Here is a 21,536-nt window from a genome sequence, read left to right as displayed (position 1 = left end):
ATTTACTGCCTGCATTACATAAATGACTTCATCTTCTTGGTGAGACAAATATTTAATTCGGGAACATGTAATAAAAAAGTAAAAGTAATGGTTAATACTACACTCCCAGTACACCTACAGTTATGTATGATCTGTACCAGGTCAATTTTTCCCTAATCATAAGCCATACTTTTGTCACCGTTTTTCATAGTATGAAGTTACTTCTTACCTACTAAATTTAAGTTCAGCCAACAAAAAGTTAATTATGAACAAAAGTCTTTGTCATCTGTTTTTCTCTTTGCCTTTGGAATTCCTGTTTGCTGGGTTGGCTGCTTAAACCAAGCACAAAAACTGATTTAGAAATCTATTGTCCCTGTTGTTTTGACTCATGTAATTCTATATGACTTCATGCTTCTCAACCGGACATAGTTCCTCCCCTGTCTGCTGTTACCGTGAGCTTTTTGTAATCACTGCTGTGTTTTTAATCCCTTAACACTTTTCACACATAAGACCACAGAGCTTCATATATAAAAAGACCAATAATGATTGCAAGCAAACACTGTGATTTCGGAACTGGAGGGAAAGAAAAAACTAATCAGCAATCTCAGGTTTGCTTCTTTTTCTAGCATGCCCCTAGTGCCCCTACTGGCTCACTGCCTGCAGTCTGAGAAGATGCCAAAGCTGTGGGAAATGTCTGCTGTTCTCCTCGGCATTGCTTCCTCCCAGTCAGCCCCACCTCTTAGCCCTGACATGTTGAGCGACCAGATTGGTGCTGCAGCTTTACCTGAAGCCCTGCACTAAGGCGTGGTAGGTGATGTATGCTGTAGGCTTGCTCCATCCAAGCAGTGGGGATGGCTGCTAGCTTGGGGAAGCAGAAGGAACCCCTTGGAGATTGTAGGAAATTAGGGGTTGTCCTCTTCTCCCAGGTAACAAGTCACAAGACAAGAGGAAATGGCCTCAAGTTGCAGAGCTGTAGGCTCTGTTGCTCTCTGAACCCAAATGCTAATGCTAATGGTGTCTTTTCACTGTGGCTGACGTCCCTATCACCACAGGTGACCATCATTTGAAAGGCATGAAAGCAGCAATGTTGTACCCTGCACTGACATCATTGACAAACCTTTTCCAGCCTCAATGTCCATGGAGCTCTAGGCTGATTTGCTCTCTGAACCCTACCCCTAACCCCAATGGCAGCTTTTCCATGTGACTGTGGTCCCCATCACTACAGATGGCCCACATAAAAAACAAGTATGGGCAGAAGTTTTGGGTCGCTGTCATGATCCCCTTGTTATGCCTTTTCCAGCTGTGTCAGTTTGAGCCACATTAGAAATCCAAAATCCAATTTCCAAGCTTCCCCCACCCCTTCTCATAATTTATCCCAACATCGAAGAGAAAACTTTCAGGCCAGAGGCTTCTGTAGGGGAAAGGGAAGTACTTACATTTATTTGCACAAATAAATATACTATACAAACTAAAAGCAACTCTATATATATATATTACACTTCTATCAGTCCCTTCAAAGCTTCTCCTTTAACTTTAGTCCAGGAAAAGCCTTTTCAGGCTGGTAAGTAACCAGTCTCTCTCTCGTGGGAGTGTTTGGGGCCCCTGAACACTCCCTACCAACCTTCAGCTGTTTGTGGAAGACCTTTCTTCCTCATGAAGTCCAAGAAGGTAACTCTGAGTCCTTTCTCCTTGGTCCTGTGTCATTTCTGCTGTGTGATCTCTCTCTCTCAGTCTCATACCTCGGTTCTGTAGGCTGCTGTAGTGTAGCTTATCAACATACGCATCCTCCAAGTCAGTTTTGGGCTGCCCCCGGTCAAACCTCGGCAGGGCAAACTCCTGAGCCTCTCTCTCTCTGGCCTGTCTCTAACTTCACCCGGGATTCCTTTCCCTAGTGCTGAGCTGCTTCGTTATCAGCCCGTCCACTTGGCTCTGCTTCAATGCTGAGCCTTGCACCACTCCCACCAAACAGTGAAAGGGAAAAACAGCCCCCTTCTGCAGCCTGGCTGCAAAGCGGGGGAAAGAAGAAGAAGAGGACCTGGCCGCAAGGTCTGCCTCTTTCTCTCTCTCTCTCTCTCGCTTACCAGTTGTTTGTGAGTCACGTCCCTCACAAACATACACTCACCCCAATGTGTCTCTAACTCTGGCCTAGGCAGAGTTGGGGGGCCGCAGGGCTCCCCTCTATCCCCCCGGAGGGGGGAAGAAGGAGCCCAGCCACCCCCTGGCCTTCTACATCTACACGCAGCAGACACCAACAGAAAACTGCCAACAGCTTCTGGCGGCTGTGTATATATGATTTTTCACAGGAGCGAACAAAACAAGCAGTGATTGACCCTCCAGGAAACACTGCCCTGGCACCCAATCACCTCTGAGCCCCCGACTCTCGGGGGGAAGCAACTCATGACACCAGCCTTGGTTTCCCTGGAAATGTTGGCTCTTTTATTCTCTGAACCCTAACCCGAATGGCTTGAAGTTGTGGCAGAGATCCCCCTCACCATAGGTGACCCACAATAAAAACGGGTGGTATCATTAATCTTGGGTTCCTGCTGTGATCCCCTTGGCATGCCTTTTCCAGCCCCAGTATCCCTGGAGCTGTAGAATCTGTGGTTCCCTGAACCCCAACCCCGACACTAGCCCTTATGGCATCTTGTTGCTGGAGCTGAGGTCCCCATCACCATTGGTAGCCTAGATAAAAAAGATATAGGAGCAGAAAAGTTGGGGACTTGCCATGATCCCCTTGGCATGCCTTTTCCAGCTCCAGGGTTCCTGGAGATGTGGGATCTTTTAGTCTTTAAACCCTACCACTAACCTTAATGAGTTCTAGTCACTGTGGCTGAGGTCTCCATCACTATGGGTGGACCAGATGAAAAAGATGTAGGGGCAGCACTGATGCTGGGGCCCTGCCATGATCCCCTTGGCTTGACCTTTTCATCCCAGTGCCCTTGGAGCTCTAGGCTCTTTTACTCCCTGACCCCAACACTAATCCGAACCATATCCCTGAACAAAATTCAGGATATCTATACACCATTTTATCCATGACAGAAGGAAGGGCAGTAAGAGATATTTTTTCACTTTTATTGTCATTTCAGAGAGGTATTAGGATGTATTGATGTTTAGATTGTCACTATTTGGCAATTTAAATTTCCGTCTCCAGTTCAGTTTATAGAGACAGAGATATCATTTTACCTCTACTACTTTTAACAAACTGAACTTTGCAACAGTCCTCTGTCACTGTTTTTCCACACAGCACCAAATATCAAGTAGACTGTGCCCTAGGATGGTTTTCTCCCTTAAATAAAATCCAGCAAATCCTACTTTTCCAGAAATCATTTATTTTACCATTCTATGGCTGTGTGTCTATGCACAGCGACTCTGGGCCTCTCTAGCTATTACTTTATTCCTTTCAGCCTGTTGATTTCTACACTGAGGGTCTCCTCCTCCATGTCCCTTCCAGCTCTTGAGAGTGTAATTATTTTTCACAGTCTGCCTGGCTTCTATTGCTATGAGAGAGTCTCTTGACATCCCAGGAACAAGTAGCAGTGAGGCAAACTGTAACCAAGCCATTGCTGCCTTGGCCAAACTAGCACTCCCTCATGGCAAAGTGTATCTCTTGGAGTATCTCCTCCTATTTCTTCCACTTAGTCATATACAACCTGGGTATGACAGCACTCATTCCTCTGGCTAAGCATGAAAATTCCTGTGTTCTTGGAATCTGTTGAGCCTTGTGCTAATTTCTCTGTTTAGTCTTTCTCTTTTTTTTCCATCTATTTGGTAATTCTCAGAGTTGGATAGCTTTTTTCCTTCGATCTCCATTTCTGTGCTACTCAGGACCCCATCTGGGAACAGTGTACAAGGATATTATAAGCAATGAAAACCAGGTTCCATCATGTCAATAAGCCCAAGAACATGTGTTGGTGCAATAGTTGAGGTTTACTTTGCATCTTTGCTTGCCAGTCAGCTTTCAACATTCAATATTTCTTAATCCCTCATCACCTCATTTTTATGTGAACCAGAGAAATTTTCTTCAGTTTTTAATTGCATGATATTCACTTAGCCAAACTGGATAACAGAATAAATAGCTAAGTCTATGGGAGTGCAGTTCTTGGATGCCAAACATCATCAGCCACAGAGCCACTTGGGTGAGTTCCTCCAAGGCAGACAGCAGAACCTGAGAGTTGCTAGAAGAAGCTGGCACATTAACTGTCCCTTATAGAAGTGGTCTTATCTCCATTATATGATGCCTGAATTTCCATTTCTCCTTCCATGGACTAGGGATACTGAACAGACACACCATGCTTGTGGAGGCCTTTTGAAAGTCTCTGTTGCAAGGAACTTCCAGAACACTAAATATTTCTTGAGATTTTGTTTATTTTATTAGGATGTCTGAGGACAGCAAAATCCACCCAAATGTGACAAGGCAGCTGCATGTAGCCCTGGTGTGGGAAATAGCTATGTAGTGAGATGAGCAATGGCTGAGACATATGGGAAATAGTCTGATCTTCAAGTCAGGAATTTCACAGCTATGCTCCAGCATTTTGAGCTGTATAAATGAATCATCAGCACAATGAAACCACAGAATGACACCAGCTTCCCTAAAAGAGTCTCTCTCTGTATGTATAGCTGCTAGACTTGCATATTTCTGTTTATAAATACTCAGTGATAACTGACCGCAAAAATAACATGGCCTTCTCAGCAGAGAGCTCCTAAAAAAAAAGTACTTGTTCTATCTTTCATTTCTTCCTGAGTTATTCTAGACCAGACTTTTGCACCTCCAGATAAACTATTTTAGCCTGAGGTTCTTGTAGTGGTGCATGTGATCAGGACATTTTCTGGATAAGAAGACAGCCAGGACAGAGCTCTTCTAAAGAAAGCTGTTTAACTGTGTTGATCCTTGTTAGATGTATCCAAGGACATGATGCTATCTGAGAACTGCACTGCTATTTGTGTTTAGTTTAGTTTTCTAAGGCAGGTCAGCATATGTTACTGCATTATAAACTCACTTTGGATGTTGCAGCTGTATCCTCTAAGGGGTTGTGTTTTCAAAATGCCTGGAGTTGTAGCAGCATGAGGAAAGTTGGTGACTGCTGATGTGTACAGATGGGAGACCCAAAGCATTGCCCCACAGAGGGAAAGTCAGGTAGCAACCAGTCCATACACATGGTAATGGGCAATGACAAGTTGATCAGTTGTGTCAGTATAGTTGCAAGCGAGCCCAAGGATGTGCTACTGCACCTGGCCTAGACAAACTAGTCTTGGGTGAGGTGGGAAAAGAGGACACGACATGAGGGGAAGGAAAGCACTGGAGCATGGTGGGGAAAGGCCATGAAGTGGCTGCAGCGGAGGAGTGTCTGTGAGGGCATGGGGCACAAATCTGTGGAAAAGAAGTGATGCTAGTTCTGCTGCTCATCAAACAGCTTGTCACATGTCTTTGCTCAGTGCATGCAATGAATGTGTTTGCAGCAGTGGGTAGGTACAATCTTTCCAAAGATATCAAGCCTCATTTCCTGCAGTTTTGCTCTTTTTGTGTCTGGTAAACATCTGGGTTATTTGCTGGGGATTTGCCTCATTTTGGTGGCCAGGGTTACAATCAGAGGCTCCCACATCTATTGTGCAAGTCACTCATACAGTAATAGCCTGATATTTAAACTTAATATAACACAGGTCACCGAATCTGACAACTTGTCTTTCTGGTTGCATACAGTGAATTGGAAATGGAAAGACTGATATAGTTTTATAATTCATGAGGTCAGATTCTCAGAATGAAGTGCAGAGATTCTGGAAGGCAAAACCAGGGGTTTCATAGTTCAAGTGTGAGTTTAGCATCGAGGGGATTGAGTTCTTTCTTTTCTACAAGAAGATGGAGTGCTACAGGGCAGTTAGTAACTTCAGTTGCATTATCAGCCTTTCAGATTTATGGATAACAGGACTGATGAGGAAAATTGATCAGCTTCTGTGTGGAGCTGATAGCTATAGAGATCCTTGCAATGACTGCATTGATCAACATACAGAAACTATACAGATCACTACAGATTGAAGTATGGTGCTTAATGATTTTTCTTTTCTCTTTATTTACTGAACTAGTTATAATATGGTCAATATTGCCTGCACAAAGGAATATATGCAATCCAAGCATGTGACACATCCCCAAAGATTGCAGTATATTAATAGTTGTCTTCATTGTTATGTTTCTTCTCTCCATAGTAGAGGGCAGCATGGTCTCAAAACCTGATAATTTTTTTATCCCTTAAACAATATTCTGAGGTCTTCAATATAACTGAGACTGATATTAAAGAAAAAGCCAATGAATTATGTTAGGATTAAATAAAAAATGGTTCTTATCTGCTTACTGCAATAAACAGCTATGTTATTTTTATTACTCTCGTTATTTGGTTAGTCAGAGCACCACAAGGCCTGAGCCTTGGGCGAGGACCCCAGCGCTCCAGACCAGGGTTGCTTGGCCAAGGTTTACAAAGCCCAGGCAGGTGAGGGCATTTCACTGAAGTCTGCTAGACCTGTGTTCTGACTCCAGGTCCAGCAGGTCAGCCAGACACCACATCTTGCCTTCCTGGGCTTGCAATGAGGCAGTGCATGACAGCTGCTCCATGAAGCATCAAGAAGCTGTAAGAGATGCAAGGTTGCCTGGAAGGGACATGACAAGTCAGGACAAGGCACAGGAAAAGCCTGTAGTTCAGTTCCAGATTGAAGTCCCTCATTAGATTGCCCTCTTCTAGACACGTGAAGGCCATCATTGCCACAAATTATAGTCCATTTCTTACTCCTTCTGCTCATGATCTGTTAATTCTTTATACCCTATTGTAAGAGAGCCTTAATGTAGGCAGTCACACTAAAATGGATGTTATGGAAGGAAAGGGCAATCAACCCATTCGTCATTCAAAAGCAATCTGAGAAATCACAGAAGATTTATGTTGTCCATGATGAGCTTGCTAAACCACATAATGTGAAGATTGCAATTATTTAACTACAGTGCAATTTTTTAGCTGACCATGCTGCAGAACACCTTTTGTTACTCATGAGAATTTTTTATTCGAGGTAGAGCACGAAATAGTCATGTGAAGACATGAGTGTATGCAAGCTACCACTCGTCAGAAAAAAGGAAAATTAGTCACGTACTCATTTAGCAGTTATTTCCCCTTTTTTGGGAAATCCAAACACATGTTTTCTCTCTGTGCCTCTGTTTCTCTCATCCTCACTCTACGGAAGGAAAGAAAGCTCTGTCTAAAATGTCGTATGGTTCTGACACAAGTCTGATTGGGCAATGAGAGACAAATTTCCGCTGTGTGTTGAGCTAAACCTTATATAAGGTCCTCACTAGCAATTTCCATGATAGCTTCTTTTGTGAAAAGCTAATGGCTGAAAGACTGCAGAAACACAGGTAAGTGAATCTGATGGAAATTTGGGAATGAAAACCTCCCCTAAACCCTCAAATTGTGTAGGGTTTATGGAGATCTCTAGTTACTAAAGCAAAGGAACTGGAAATCTATAAATAAAATAACCAAGTGTTTTCATCAGGCAAAGAAACTGAAGAGAGAGAAACTCACCTGATACAGAGTATCTGTGTGAATCATGAGGCTTGTTAATGACACTAGCACCTAGTCCAGGTGCAGCTGAGACAGGCTACAGCTCCGTACCAACGCCCTTGGAAACCCTCGCAGATCTAGCAATAGGGGAGATGACCCATGGTTATGAAACAGTATTATTGAGAAAGAGGTTGGCTTTGTGGTGTTACAGAGATGGCAATAAGCTGGAAATAGTTTATTGTAGTCAAACTATCAGATGCTAGATAACTACAGCTACCAGAACAGGAAGAAATTTGGATTAAAACCATAACATAAATATGAGAGTGATAGGATAAACAGAAGATGCCCAAAGGTGAATACCTATGAATATGGCTATGTTATATTGGTAGAAATGTTTTTTTGCTTTTGGATATGAAGTAATTGCACAGTCATTTAATATTCATCATAGTGTTAGACTAATGTTAAATGTATGAGATTTCCATTTCTGTATATAAAATAGAAATAGTATGTATCACATGCATACATGTACTATATTGCTCATAAATTCCTTATACAGAGCATAAACTAGTGCCTCTATGCAGCATGTTTTATATATTTTTGCCTGCAGCACACTGAGATAACACATTATCAATTGAGTAGCAGCAGCTGAAGCCTTGTGGCAGAGCAGAAGCATTCAGTGATGTACAGAGAAACTTCTGGGTCCGTGCCAGGTCCATACAGATGACATTTGATGAATGACTGGCAGCGGATAGTTTTGTTTTCCCTTAGTGTCACCATATCCGATTTTCAGGACAAGTTGTTCAGGGTTTTCCTTATCTTTTTTTTTTAGAACAGATGTAGTAGTGTCCATGCTGAAAACTCACTCAAGCACCACCAGCAAGATGGGTGTGCATGCGATGGGAGTCAATGTTTTTGTCCCAATAGACGCATTTGCTGGAGACTTTGAAATTTTGGCTCTGGTTATAGCAGGAAGTTTGCCTGCAGCCTGATCCACACGAGCTGGCCTACTTTAGTAGCCACACTGGGGAAGATACAGTGACACAGGATTTAGTGAAGGCCATATAACCTTGGGAGACACCTGAGGTGATGGTTTCAGAGAACCAAAGTCTCTTCTGATGCATCTTTGCTCCTGTGTTCACCCAAGCTACTGCTCACTCGAAGCAGCTGACCCTTGCCTCAGTCACATCTTATTGCAAAATAAGCAGAACTAGATTTTCCCACCCTTAGCTGTTGCACTGAAAAGCTGTGGGGACAGAGCAGCATCTTGTGGTATGCTATTTTCATCTGGAGTGAAAGGGAAGGGACAGAAGTGATATCTGTGTGCCAAACCAGATGCTCTGGTTTCACCAAGTCAGCTTCTATAAACTAGGGATGAAGACCCCTTTCTGCTCACTAAGGGTGAACTAAATCTCCCCAGGTCTGGATTAAGGAAAAGAACATTTAACTCCTAAGATAATACTGACTGTTTTCATTATATCATTTGTCTTGTAATAAACTTCCTTTTAGATTTCAAAAGACTTTCCCTTGACCTTCTCCTTCCAATTTGCTGTGGAAAAAAATGCGTGGACTCTTCTTTGTCCTGGTGACGTGCACAGCAGGTGCCTCTGCTTTCAGATTCCAGCAAGTCAAAAGCATGGGTAAGGGCATACTTTTTTTCTTTCTGTCTCCCTCACCCTTCTGTTCAATGTGCCTCTCTGACAGTAATGTAAAATATCTCTGATTATATAGAAAACTGCCCAGATCACACCGTGTTTTTCAAACACTACTACGAATTGCATGGAGAACCTGTGGTTCTGAAGTGCCCTTCCCCCAGTTACAAACATTTGGATTTTTCTGCCTTGACTCCTAATATCACATGGTATAAAAATGGTTCAAAAACCATGATATCGGGAAGAGATGAAAATCCAAGAATCTGGGCAAAAGAAAATGCACTCTGGTTTTTACCAGTGATGCTAGAAGATTCAGGAGTATATATCTGCATGAAAAGGTGAGTATTTAAAAGAAAATCCAGTGCACTAACAAGCTTACTATGTCTCAAACGCATTAGCTTGATTTGAAACTCCAGTTATATTCAGAGCATTTCTGGGTAAGATCATTTCCTCACTGAGGAAATTACTAGAGAAAAAATGTGGAAGGTCAGAATCTTAAGTGCATTATGTGTCTCCTGCAACTACATATACTGAAAGCTGGATAAATTGTGAGATGGGATTGCTGCTTTGGCTATGATGTAATGGGAAAACAGTGTATAAAGAATTTGTTCTGGCTTACCTATGAGCCAGTCAGTGCTATGGCAAGTGGGACATGCTGCAGGAAGGGGATTTTGCAGGATGCAAATAGCCTTGGTGTACTTCAGGTTGCCTTATGAAGCATATACTAAGACACTCTGGCTCTGCAGTGGCTTCCTTCTTTCCTCTTCCTTGTCCCTGATCTTCATTTTATTTCTCCTTCACATTTTAAACCAGAATTTGATTGCCTTGGTATTACTGGAAGACCTTTACCAAGACTTGATGTGTATTTACTAGATTGATAACAGACTTATGATATTACAGTGGGTGGAGACTTCAAGCATGGCTTTTTTCAGCCCTGTTGGTCATTTTTTTTCTGAGTTTTTACAATCTGACAGCCCATTGTACCATTTCAAAAGAGATACCAGGGTCTGGATTTGTTGGGGACTGAAGAAGGCAAAAACCCCTATCACTCTTGAAGCCTGAACTCCAGAAGGTGTCCCAGGTCCCTATCCCCTCCAAGCTCCTCCAGCCAGCCAGCCTCCCAGTACATCCCTGACATCTTGCTCTGGGGTTTATAGTGGAGAACATATCTCCACATCCCTCAAGCTGCTTGTGTAAAGCACGGTTTCCTTGCTGGCAAGACACACCTTGTGAATGATGTGTGTCAAAAGAAGAAGAGATGGAGAGGCAGAACTCCAGTAGAGAAATCATGCTCAGTGTATTGGGTTGACCTTTCCACATGTCTCAGCAGCGAGAAATGGTGGGGCAGAAGAGAAGACACTGATAGTGAGGCCAAAGCAATAAAAGGTTGTAAATATTGTTCTAGATCAAAGTAGTGCCTGAGACCTTCAAGGGTGTTTTTTAATCCCCTCTTTGTACTATTCTGGCTCAGTTTGTCAATATATAATACTGTGGCAGTGTTACTAATACCTACAGTAAAATGCTCTGAAATACGTTTGAAAAATACATGCAAATCGAGTACATAACTTCATTGCTAACACTATTACAGGACTAATAGAGTACAAGCAAATTGTATTTCCTTTGCAAATCAGCCTATGGGAAAGCTATCAGATTTTTTTTCAACACTGCAAAATGAGAGTAGAAGCAAACTATCAGAGATCTCTGCTTCTGTGAAGCTAGTATTTTGGATTTGGGCATCCAGCCTTTAAGTGAGAGATGACCACAGTGCCCTGGCAGCAGTGTCAGTCTGTCTGCTTGCAGCCCATAGCTGCTCTCCTGGAGGTGGCAGCCAAACCCCCTGGCTTTGTTGGCCTGTTCAAGGATCAGTCACTGCCCTGGGTAGAGGCATCTCCAAGGCAGGCCTTCAGAGGTTGTGGAGGACAGAATTTAAGCATCCGTCTTTGCAAGTTTGGTCCTCCTTGGGACTGGAACTGATTGTCACTTGGGACCTGAATGAAAAGTTGAATATTGCAAACCTTTCAAAGCCAGAATGCCTTCTTTTCTACACAATATGATATGTACTCACAGAAACGCCTGTGGTTGTGCAATAGTGACTGCAGATGTATTTCAATACATGCTTTAAGGTTTTTATTTCATCATTAGGGTTTTCGTAGTCAGGACATTTTCCAAGGAAATGGTGGAGACTTCATGACACACCTGCTACTGTTCAGGTGAAAAAAATTTAAAAAATTCTGTAGTCTAAGGGTGCACAGGAAACTTGGTGTACAAAAAAGAAAAGACTGAATGTCCAAGGCAGACATGTGTCAACCACATGTTTAGATTGTGCCAAAAGAACAGTACCAGTGATTTTTCCAGCATCCCTCCTGGTATGATCTCAGACCTGGCCTCCTAGAAACTGCTAAGGAAAGAAATGGAGCCAGGAGGAAACCTTGAGTGTCACTCAAGTTCCCTGTGTCACTGGTAGGTGCTCACCTCTCCCTCCTCTGTCTGCAGGAACTCCTCCTACTGTGTAGAAGTCTCCATCCACCTGACAGTCGTGGAGAAAACAGCTGCTCAGGAGATTGCCTATCCCCAGGTCCTCTTCACTTTCACTTCTGGAAAGATCGTTTGTCCTGACCTGTGGGATTTTTCACCAAATTGGACAATCCCAGAGCTCAAGTGGTACAAGGTAGAACTTTCACCTCCTTTTTGTGCATAGCCTAGTTCCAATTTAGCACATAAATCTCCACTTTATGTTTCTCCTGAACATCATGTTGGTCAAGTCATGAGCACAGTGTAATACACTGGGAATTTTGGGGCAGATGTACATATTTTAAGAAAGGTTCTCTGGGGTGGATTCAGCACAGGGTGAAGTGTTCCACATATATGCTCTCACAGGCAGTGCAACTATATGTAAGGATAGATTACTTACCCAACTCCAGGGTTTGCCACTTGAGATCAGGCTCTTCCCTTTGGCACTGTGCTTCTTTTTATGGCCCTTGTAGTGGATCCCATAAAGTAGGACCTCCCAGGGGTGCTTCCTCATTTTTCAGAGGGGGTAGCTTTCATTAATCAACTGGAATACAGCATTTGGAAATACTAGGTTAATTACACAATGCTTACTTAGAGTGTTCTCTAGCCTAACTTACCAGTTTGTGGCTTTTCAAGTAGGCAAAGCATGGTTTTGCCTCTAAGGTCAAATATCTTTCAATTCATCATCCTCATCTGTATGATTTCTCACTGGAGAGCAGGGGATCCTTCTTGTATTTTCATAGTACCTTGGTTAACTTTTATTTATGCTTCACTATGTTTGCATGCTCTGCCTTGTGCAGCTGTTGTCTTACCGTGGGATGCAATACATAGGCTGGCTTCCTACAGCAGTGCCCATGTTGTGATCAGTACCACACCAGTAAAATGGTGCTGCTCAGGATTCCCTTCAGAAGTGGGATATAAGCCACTTTATCTAAGCAAAAGGCTGCCCCCCTCAATATGGTTCTCATTACAACTGTCTGAAAGAGCTACTCTGCCTTCATGGAGCAGGAACATCATTGCTCCTAGAAGGGTTCCAACCTTTGTATGAAGACAGCCTTAGGGATACAGAGCAGGAATTTATAACAGTTTATGAGGTATACAGGGTAAGTAACAGCTATGTGAAAATCTTTATGATTACTAGTATTTGTCTTCAAAGAACACCTTAGAATATTAGTCTTACGAGGTCATATATGGAAAGTGATATAATTGTGAAAACCCTCATGGGTACTAAAATGGTTTTGTCTTAGAAGAATATCTTGGCTGATTGCTCTTAAGAGGACTCAGAAAAGAGTGTATTATACCTTTTCCATCTTAAAATGTGCTCTTTATTGAAGAACTATGTACACACATTGTAAATAAATTAAAATAATGGTTCTTCATGCTTCACATAGTGCCACAGAGCATTTTAGAGATAGATACACATTAAAAGAACTTGCCCTTTGGTAGGAAAGTGGAACTGCTCAAATTTCCCAGTGATATTTAATAACAGAGAGACAGGGATAAGTAATTTTTTTGGGAACCTACACAGGGCGTAACCATATCTGAGTTATAATGCCACTTACTGTCCTTTCTCCAGGATTCCCTGCCTTTGGAAGACAACAGTGAGAAATTCGTCATTCTGAAAGGTTCAGCTTTTCTGATCATGACGTCTGTGCTACCAACAGATGCTGGCTATTACACTTGCAAGATGTCATTTCCATTTGAAGGTGTGATGTACGAAATCACCAGGACGATTCAGCTGGAGACTGTTGGTAAATATAACATTAGATGATTAGAGATGTGAAGCACCTCTTGGACAAGGAAAGGCTGAGACAATTGGGTTTGTTCAGCCTGGAAAAGAAAAGCCTTCAGGGTGACCTAATTGAGGCCTTCCAGTACCTAAAGGGGGCTTACAAGAAAGATGGAGAGGGACTTTTTACAAGGGCATGTAGTGACAGGACAAGGGAGAATGGCTTCTAACTGAAAAAGGACAGGTTGAGATTAGATATTAGGAGAAAGTTGTTTTCTATGAGGGTGGTGAGGCACTGGAATAAGTTGCCCAGAGAAGTTGTGGATGCTCCATCCCTAGAAGTGTTCAAGGCCAGGTTGGATGGAGCTCTGAGCAATCTGGTCTAGTGAAACATGTCCCTGCCCATGGCAGGGGGGTTGGAACCAGATGATCTTTAAGGCCCTTTCCAATCCAAACCATTCTGTGATTCTATGATTCAAGGATTGACACATTAAAACATTACATCACTTAAGAAGACCTCTTCTTTGCTAATGAAACTCGGGAGAGGAGGTCATGCTCTATCTCTCAGGCATGCCAAGGGAAAGGGGACACCGTGAGTGCCCTGGCACTGATGGGGCTCCCACAGCACCCCTGGCATGACAGGGGTCGTTCCTGCGAGTACCCGTGTTTTTTAAATCGAGTAATTATGTCTTGGGGGCATGGAGGTGTCACTGACTTCAGAGAGGTTAGGAGTTAAAGCACTTCAAAGTTGCTTAGGGGGAGGACAAAATGCTGTTTCGCAGAGGGGTGAAAGCGGCGGGGGGGAGGAAGGGACGTGGCGCTGCTGCGCCGAGCGGCCAGCAGGGGGCGGGCGTGCCGTGAATTCCTTTTGCTGCATCCCTCGGGATAGGGATGAGAACGGGATCCTGTCTCCACAAACACGGGTCTCGGGGCTTGAGACGGGAATGTCTCTTTTAGCCAGTGGGTTTAACAATCAAATGTTTTCGTGGAAGACAACAGGTGTTGAGCGAAGTGTCACGTTTCTAGTTCTGGGGCCGTGCCCACGTTTGCTCTTGCGTTAGCACTGACTGTTCTCTTTCTAACTTCAGAACGAGAGAAGAGAATTACCCCAATAATTGTGTATCCAACGCAAAAGACAACATCAGCTGTTCTTGGTAAGGCCCAACATTATTTTTGGAAACACCTAATCAGATAAAAATTAGAGCAAGTCCTCTTATGGTGTAATTGTTGGTGTAAATTGTTGTAATTTCTTTGATCTCTATTATCTTACCTGAGGGTCAGTGCTGGTGTAGTTTTTGTTTCTTACTGTCTACAATCAGATGCTCTTCCAGGTAGGAGATTTTAGCCCCTTACAAAGCAATAAAAACATGTTTGCACCATTAGCTCAGCTGCCCACAGTTCCCTCTTCACTAAGAACTTTTATTTTTCATATTTCCTCAAATTGGTCTGGTTATCTGGTAGCTTTGAATGAGCCATCTAGCTCTTTTGAAAAGAGACCTTTTTTCATTGATTTTTACTGTTTGAACAAGACAGATTTAGTTAGCAAGTACCTTGATAGGATCTCAATTTTTGTTTGAAGATTACATTATGACAACAAATGTCTGTTGCATTTCCTCCTCCCAGACAATGCCAGTCACATTTTACACTAAACTTTCTTAACTTGGGTACTATATGCACAGCTCTGTCCTATGATGTTGTTAGTTTTCCCTGCTACTTTTCTTTCCATCATTGTAGCCTATCAAGTTTTGGGGTTGCTTTTTTTTGTTTGTTTTGGTTCGGTTTTTTGTTCATTGTTGTTTTTGTGTTTTGTTTTGTTTCCTATCTACCTCCATGTAGTGTTTCCTGTTCCTTTTATGACCATCTGCACAGGTATAATAATAACATTGTTTGCATTATTGAGCCCTATGTTTTCCATAGATCCACACCAGTGTGGAGTCTCTTTATCCTTAACTCTGTTACAATAACTTTATCAAAATTTCAGCATTTTTGCACAATCACTTCATCCCCAGAGGTCCCACTTTGAGCTGAATGCTCTTGCCCACAACATCTCCAAGCAAAGCTACACTTTTGGTTAATGCAATTGCTCGAGAGGGGTAAATCACATGGTGCCCTTTGGGCTGCAGTACGTCAGAAAGAGCAAGGCTGCAGGGACAGAGCTTTGCCTTCTGAGGAATGTGTTTAGTGCAAGAGTTGCTAACTCTTGCAATAGGAAAATGATTTGGTTAGCACTGGGAAGGACTGACAAACTGAAGGGGCTTTCTGCCAAGGGGTAGGAGATCATAAGTAACCTGGGGATTAACTCCAGTTTTGAATGTAGTGGTGCTTGCCATGTGTGGGAACCTGATCTCCCACTGGAGTTGTTGGCTTTCATGAGAAGAAAAAGTAGTTCTTCACATGTATCCAAATTTTTTTTCAATCTTTGTTTTTTTGACAGGCTCCAAGATGACTCTTCCATGCAAAGTGTTTGTTGGGCTGAGCAGCCATGTCCAAACTGATGTGGAATGGCTGGCAAACGACACCAGTGTTGATGTGGTTTATAAACAAAGCAGAGTTACAGAGGGAGAACGACAGTAAGTCTGGCTGAAAGTGCTTCCTTGTGCTTGTTGTTTTAACGTACAATGCAACAAGGGCTCTTGGTGCAACTGAATGCCAGGTAATGAAATGGGGTAGAGACAGATCTGAAGTAAAGGTGAGAGCACCTTCCCAAGGAATTCCTGGCTATTGATTAGGGTTTAGCATGGGTCAGGGACCATTTCCAACAGAGTTTGGGGATGTGGCATCTGTATTTTGAGGGACAAGAGTGTTTAACAGTTATGGGTGTGAGCTGGTTTTGACCATTTGTGGCCACCAGTGCCAGATAATAATCTGGTCATGCTGCAGCCAGAGGTAACGTGGTCACTCAGCTGTATACCCAAGCCTTTATGTGTTTTCCCATCCCATGATTGGCAGCATTAGTTTATAATCTTGTTTATAGGGATAAGTGAAAATGCATTAAACCTGTGGTCAGGAACCATAAAATATCTCTACAGGCTTTAGAATAGAGCACACATGTACTTTCTTACTTGGACTTTAAAAATTACTTTGATTATGACTATCACTATCATTATTGCTATTACATATTATTATGGAATTGCACAAGGACAGTGACTATGACAGCTAAGGTTCATGTAGAACCCACAGTGTGTGAGACACTCCAGTTATGCTGGAAGCCCCCATTATGGCAGCATGTTAAAACAGCTCAAATACCACCAGCAGAACAAACTCCCTGCAGAAGTCTCTGGCAAAGAGCCTACTGCTGTGTTCCTGCCTTCTTGTGGTACAGTTGGAATTCCATTGCCATGGTGCAATGCAGACTCATGATCAGATCATTAAAGAGCAGCTGGACAACTGATCCAGAAATGACTAAAAGATACCAAGGGACAATGTTTGACTGCAGATAGAAAACCATTTTCAGAGAGTTGTACTCATGAAACAATAATGTTGAAATAAGCTGGAAACTTCTTAGACAGTTTCTTGTATGGAGCTCTTGGTTCAGGACATGTGATAGACAGGAATGGTGGTTCAGTTTTCTGAGAGAGCATTTGCAGGTTTATGTTCTCCATATGTCCTCTTCCATCTGGCAGTAATAATTAATTTCAGAAATGAATAGGTGATCAGAAAGAAGAAATTAGGTCCTTCTCCAATGCTGTGTGGCAAGCTCAAAGATATATGGAATTCTGCTTGCCTTTCTTCCTTCCCTTTTATTTATTTTTGCAAGACAACTTCAGATCTTTTTTTCCTGTAGGCTCCAAAAAGTGCAGGATGAGTACCGCCCACTGAGACTCAACTAGTTAGCAGAACTGGACTGGGAGACATCATGTGTCCTTGAATGCTGTGTGGCTAGTTCAGAAATGAGCCCATATCCAATACATTTTATTGTGCTTCTTAGAATGAACATATTAAATAGAGAAAATATAGCTTATAAAAGTACTGAACATTAAATTTTTCTTATTTTTTCTAGAGAAATTGTAGAAAATGGTGAAAACTTCATTGAAGTACCATTGATTTTTGATTCTGTTGAAGAAATGGACTTTTACACAGACTTTACCTGTCTGGCCCAGAACAGATATGGATACCAAGTACTGCCAACAAGGGTCAAGCAGGAAGGTAGCTGTTTTCACTGCTTATTTTGGATACTTGTTATTATTATTCTAATGCTGACATATCATCCAAGCCTTTTATACTGTCAGAGATAGTGCCAGAATTAATTATTGCCCAGGAAAAGTCTAGTTGACTCTTTCACCTGTAGTCTTTGATATAGTTTGTTCACAAAATACACCTTCTGTGAGTTTACTGACATTTTATGCAGGGGTAAAGATCCAGCTGTCCTGGTATATCTGTTTATTGAATAGGACTCCAATTTAGATACACTTTGTGAAATGATGTTTTCAGTGAGAGTACTGGCAAATTCCCTTTGGGTGTAGGAGGGCCAGAACTCCTGCAGTTTCTCAACAAGTAGGGAAAAAAAAAAAGACAATAACAGAATTAATTACTTGAGTGTTCCTTTTCCTCATGCACAGACTGCCACCAAAATAACAAGAAGTGTAAATTATGATGGGTGTTATTATTTTGGCTCTTAGTGAGGGCAAGAGAAGACTTAAGCTCAGTGTAATTAATATTGCAGCATGATAGACCACTGGCCAAGAACATGTTGTAAAATCAATGTGAAGCAATGCTAATTGTTTCTTTGCATGAGGTTGATGAATCACCAAAGCTTGCTCAAACTGTCCTAGAAAGGCACATTTAAGACTTCATTATGAGTTATGACTTACTCCAGCATTCTATGATGAGGGATTTGTACTCATTTTGCTGGATGTGCTGGCCTTGTCTTCCATGAGCTGCATAGGTATTACTCCCTACAAAGGAGGCAATCCACGTACCAGTATATGCTGGAATAATCAAAAATAGTCTGGACATACACTGGTGTTGGAAACTGTATTTGAGAAGAAGTTCAGCATCTTGGCTTGATCACTACTAATTTATAAGCCACTCTGTAGGAGAAAATTATTCACACAGCTTGCAGGTAGACTAGCTGTTATGTACTCCTGCTCCATGCAGTGCTTTTACATCTATCTTGGAATGTCTCTGCTTTTAACAAATCAATTTGTGTGTCACAAATCAAGTGGCACACAGCCACTCTGATCAGGGGTTGGGAAGAGTCAGCTGTATGCAAAGGATTGATCTTTAAATTCTCACCCTCTGTTGTTCTCGAATTCTTCCTCCCATCTTCATAAACACATTTCCCAGAGTGTTCCATCAATAGACCTCTTCCTTTCACAGGTGCATAAGCCGTGCTGGAAGGTTAACTTGCATACGTCCTTTTTATTGTGATTTCTCCTCTTCCTCCTTGAACTTAGAGAACTATATTCCTGAGAGGTGTTTTTTTGGTTGGTTGGTTGGTTGGTTGGTTTTTTGTTTGGTTTTTTGTGGTTTTGTTTGTTGGTTTGGTTTTTTTTGTGGTTTTTTTTTAAATATTAATATTTATTCTTTACCTTTTCAGCTGTTGGCTTGTCCTGGTACATTGCAATGATTCCCATTGCATTGGCCTGTGTGATCGTGGGAGGGATATGCTGGAAACGGAGAGACGATAAAGGATATAGCATAGCAAAGGTTTAAATTCTGCCTGGTTCTCCAACTGCCAACAGAACAAAAAATCACCATGGTTATCTTTCATGTGAGGCACAGAGAGCATTTCAGACCTGATATACTGCATTCCCAGCAGACAGATATGTATCAGCTCTTTCCCTCTTCTCCAAGTCTTCTATGATCTGATGAAGTTCAGAATATAAGTTTCCATTTTTATACTGCCTAGATGGAGGAAACTTGATTCTATTATTTTGCAGCTAGGGTGCAATCTGTAGGATTCTGGAGCACAGAATACTGGGATCGTGCTCTGGATATGGGAAAGGTAGGGAAAGGAAGGTGCTCTTACCCTTCGTAATTTCAATAAACTTACTGGTTTTTTGTACAAAAGGAAAGGAAACCCCCTAGAAGACCCATTTGTTTTCCTTTTTCCAGAGCCAAATGCAGTTGTCATGGCAACTGTATATCTATGAACTTCTCCATAAAAACCCTAAATTTTTTCACCATTTGGATTATTCTTTGCTTAAATGGACTGTCTCAGAATATTCCTCCCCCAGAGAAAACTACATCTGCATAACAGATAACTGTACATGGGAGTATTCAGTTCTGTTTTATCTACTAATATGTCATAGCTAGATATTCATAGGCAGCTGTAACATGTTGTTATCTTTGCCAAGGAAAGAATTTGTGTTTCAAGAGTCATTTGACTAATAAAAACTCTCATTCCTGGAAGTAGCTGGACAGATTGCCAGTAGTAATATACAGTCTCACCCTTTCATGCCTTTCTGTGACCAATCTGGTGTAGCTTCAAATTGTGTCCTTTAAATTGCAGTATGCAAATCGACTACTTATGATGCAAAACACTGCCTGTTAGGTTAATCTAACTGGATTCTAGTCTTGGCATAAATCAGAAGGGAGCAATAAATAATCAGTGACCATGCTGTACTTTGAGAGACAGAAGGAGTAAAATGACTCGGTTACTTCCTCTTCAAAGAGACACCACTTATAATAGCTGAGAAATAGTTACATGACATATAATGTGTATTATCTTCATCTGTATGGGAGGGAAGAGAAACTGCCTTAAAGGACTACATTGTACAGAGCCGTAACTGACGCCTCTCACAGACTCTGAAGACAAAGCTTTTTGTTCAAGTAAATCATCCCAGAGGTTTTTCAAACTCTGCAGGAAAGAAATCAGGAAAAACACTGTCTTCAAAGAAACAAATGGTAACAAACTAGGGAAATGAGCAGCTCATGTCCAACTGGGAGAGGCCATAATCTAATTCCTTTCCACCATCTCTTATAGCTGGCTTTGAGTTAATCCAATAAATATTTGGAAAAACTTCAAAGAGTAGGATGTGACTTGAGTTAGGAAACCTTTATTATCTACTAGCAGAAACCTTCGCAAGTAATGATATTTAAGCCAAAGCCTCCCTTTAAATATTCTAAGGCATGGAGATTAGAGTTCTGACACAGTCTGAGTCAAGAGCAACCAAGGAAGACCACAGAATTTACTGTTGCCAAGCACAGAATGTCAGCTATGATGATAAAGACTACATGTATTTTATGGGCAGATGGGAAAAAGCTGTCTGCAAGTGTGGAAACCAGTCAATCCACTTGGATATCTGTTCTTTGAAGGAAGAAAGCTATAGATGAACTGACCAGTGCTGGAAGGAACATGAAAAATATTTTAGGAACATCAGGAATGCTCATTATTTTCAAGCAATCGCTAGTCTGTAGCTAGAGAATAAATTTGGTTTGTCAGTAAGTGTAACATTTCAAAATGTGATTTGTTCTTCCTTTCCATCTGTATTGTCCAAGAGTAGTGTGATAACACATCCAGCTATAGGTACAGGTTGGATTTCACCAAGTAGTGGAAAAGAAGTATGTGGAGTATTGGTGCCATAAGAAAGTTTAACACCTCAGATCGTCCTCCAAACTAGAGCGGGAGAAAGAAATGTGAATGTGAGATAAAAATTAAGCATAAAGAGAATAGATGTTACTCAGTGGCACCTTGAATACAAAAGGAATGTATAGAAACAAAGGCTTATCTTTTATGAAGTGATATTTGCCTCTCTAACTCTTGGTCTAGCAATATTCTGAAGGCTTTCCTCATAAGCAGACATTCAAGTGAACTATATTATGTAGATATTTTACAGTAGGCTTGAATAAGTGGTCTACGTAATGTAAATGCTTTACATTTCTTTATATCATTATACACAAGGGCAACACTGTTTTTCAAAATGTTATATGAAAAATGAAAAACAAATAAAACCCAAAACAATATACTAGTGTGTGAGTTGTGTGTGAAGAAAGATGTTAGATATGAGATGGGACTTTGAGGGTGGCAGCACTTTCCTGGAGAGGTGTGATTTTTCCAGCGCTCTGCTGCAGAGGGACTTGTCCCCTGGAGGCACAGTCACCCCTGCTCTGTGGGGTTGCAGGATGAGCTCCATTCTTCAGCTGCTTCTCTCACTTTGTGACTGTGCCTGGTCACACCAAAGGAGGACT

The 21,536-nt window shown here is 41.8% G+C and overlaps 1 protein-coding gene across 2 annotated transcripts; it reads left to right on the top strand.

Annotated features, from left to right (window-relative positions):
- The first annotated feature begins 683 nt into the window (after window positions 1–683).
- Window positions 684–21,301, top strand: IL1R2 (interleukin 1 receptor type 2). Of its 2 annotated transcripts, none has more exons than XM_027641395.1 (9): window positions 684–786; window positions 9,021–9,151; window positions 9,243–9,501; window positions 11,657–11,831; window positions 13,251–13,425; window positions 14,492–14,557; window positions 15,838–15,973; window positions 17,404–17,549; window positions 18,943–21,301. In XM_027641395.1, the coding sequence occupies exons 2-9, from the start codon at window positions 9,073–9,075 to the stop codon at window positions 19,056–19,058; spliced, it is 1,152 nt and encodes a 383-aa protein (XP_027497196.1). In that variant the 5' UTR covers window positions 684–786; window positions 9,021–9,072; the 3' UTR covers window positions 19,059–21,301. The 2 variants fall into 2 exon arrangements, with proteins under 2 accessions (XP_027497196.1, XP_027497186.1); XM_027641385.1 differs by lacking the exon at window positions 684–786 and adding an exon at window positions 6,595–7,369.
- The last annotated feature ends 235 nt before the right edge of the window (window positions 21,302–21,536 follow it).

Source organism: Corapipo altera, unplaced genomic scaffold (assembly GCF_003945725.1).
Source record: "Corapipo altera isolate COAL_440 unplaced genomic scaffold, ASM394572v1 0, whole genome shotgun sequence".
Lineage (NCBI taxonomy): Eukaryota > Metazoa > Chordata > Aves > Passeriformes > Pipridae > Corapipo > Corapipo altera.
Note: the sequence above shows the minus strand (reverse complement) of the source record. Positions and strands in the feature narration are given on the sequence as shown.

Coding starts and splice junctions, on each gene's coding strand:
- IL1R2 (XM_027641395.1), top strand. CDS start 9,073: ATGCGTGGACTCTTCTTTGTCCTGGTGACGTGCACAGCAGGTGCCTCT. Junction 15,974..17,403: donor GTTACAGAGGGAGAACGACA/GTAAGTCTGGCT, acceptor TATTTTTTCTAG/AGAAATTGTAGAAAATGGTG. Junction 17,550..18,942: donor AACAAGGGTCAAGCAGGAAG/GTAGCTGTTTTC, acceptor TTACCTTTTCAG/CTGTTGGCTTGTCCTGGTAC.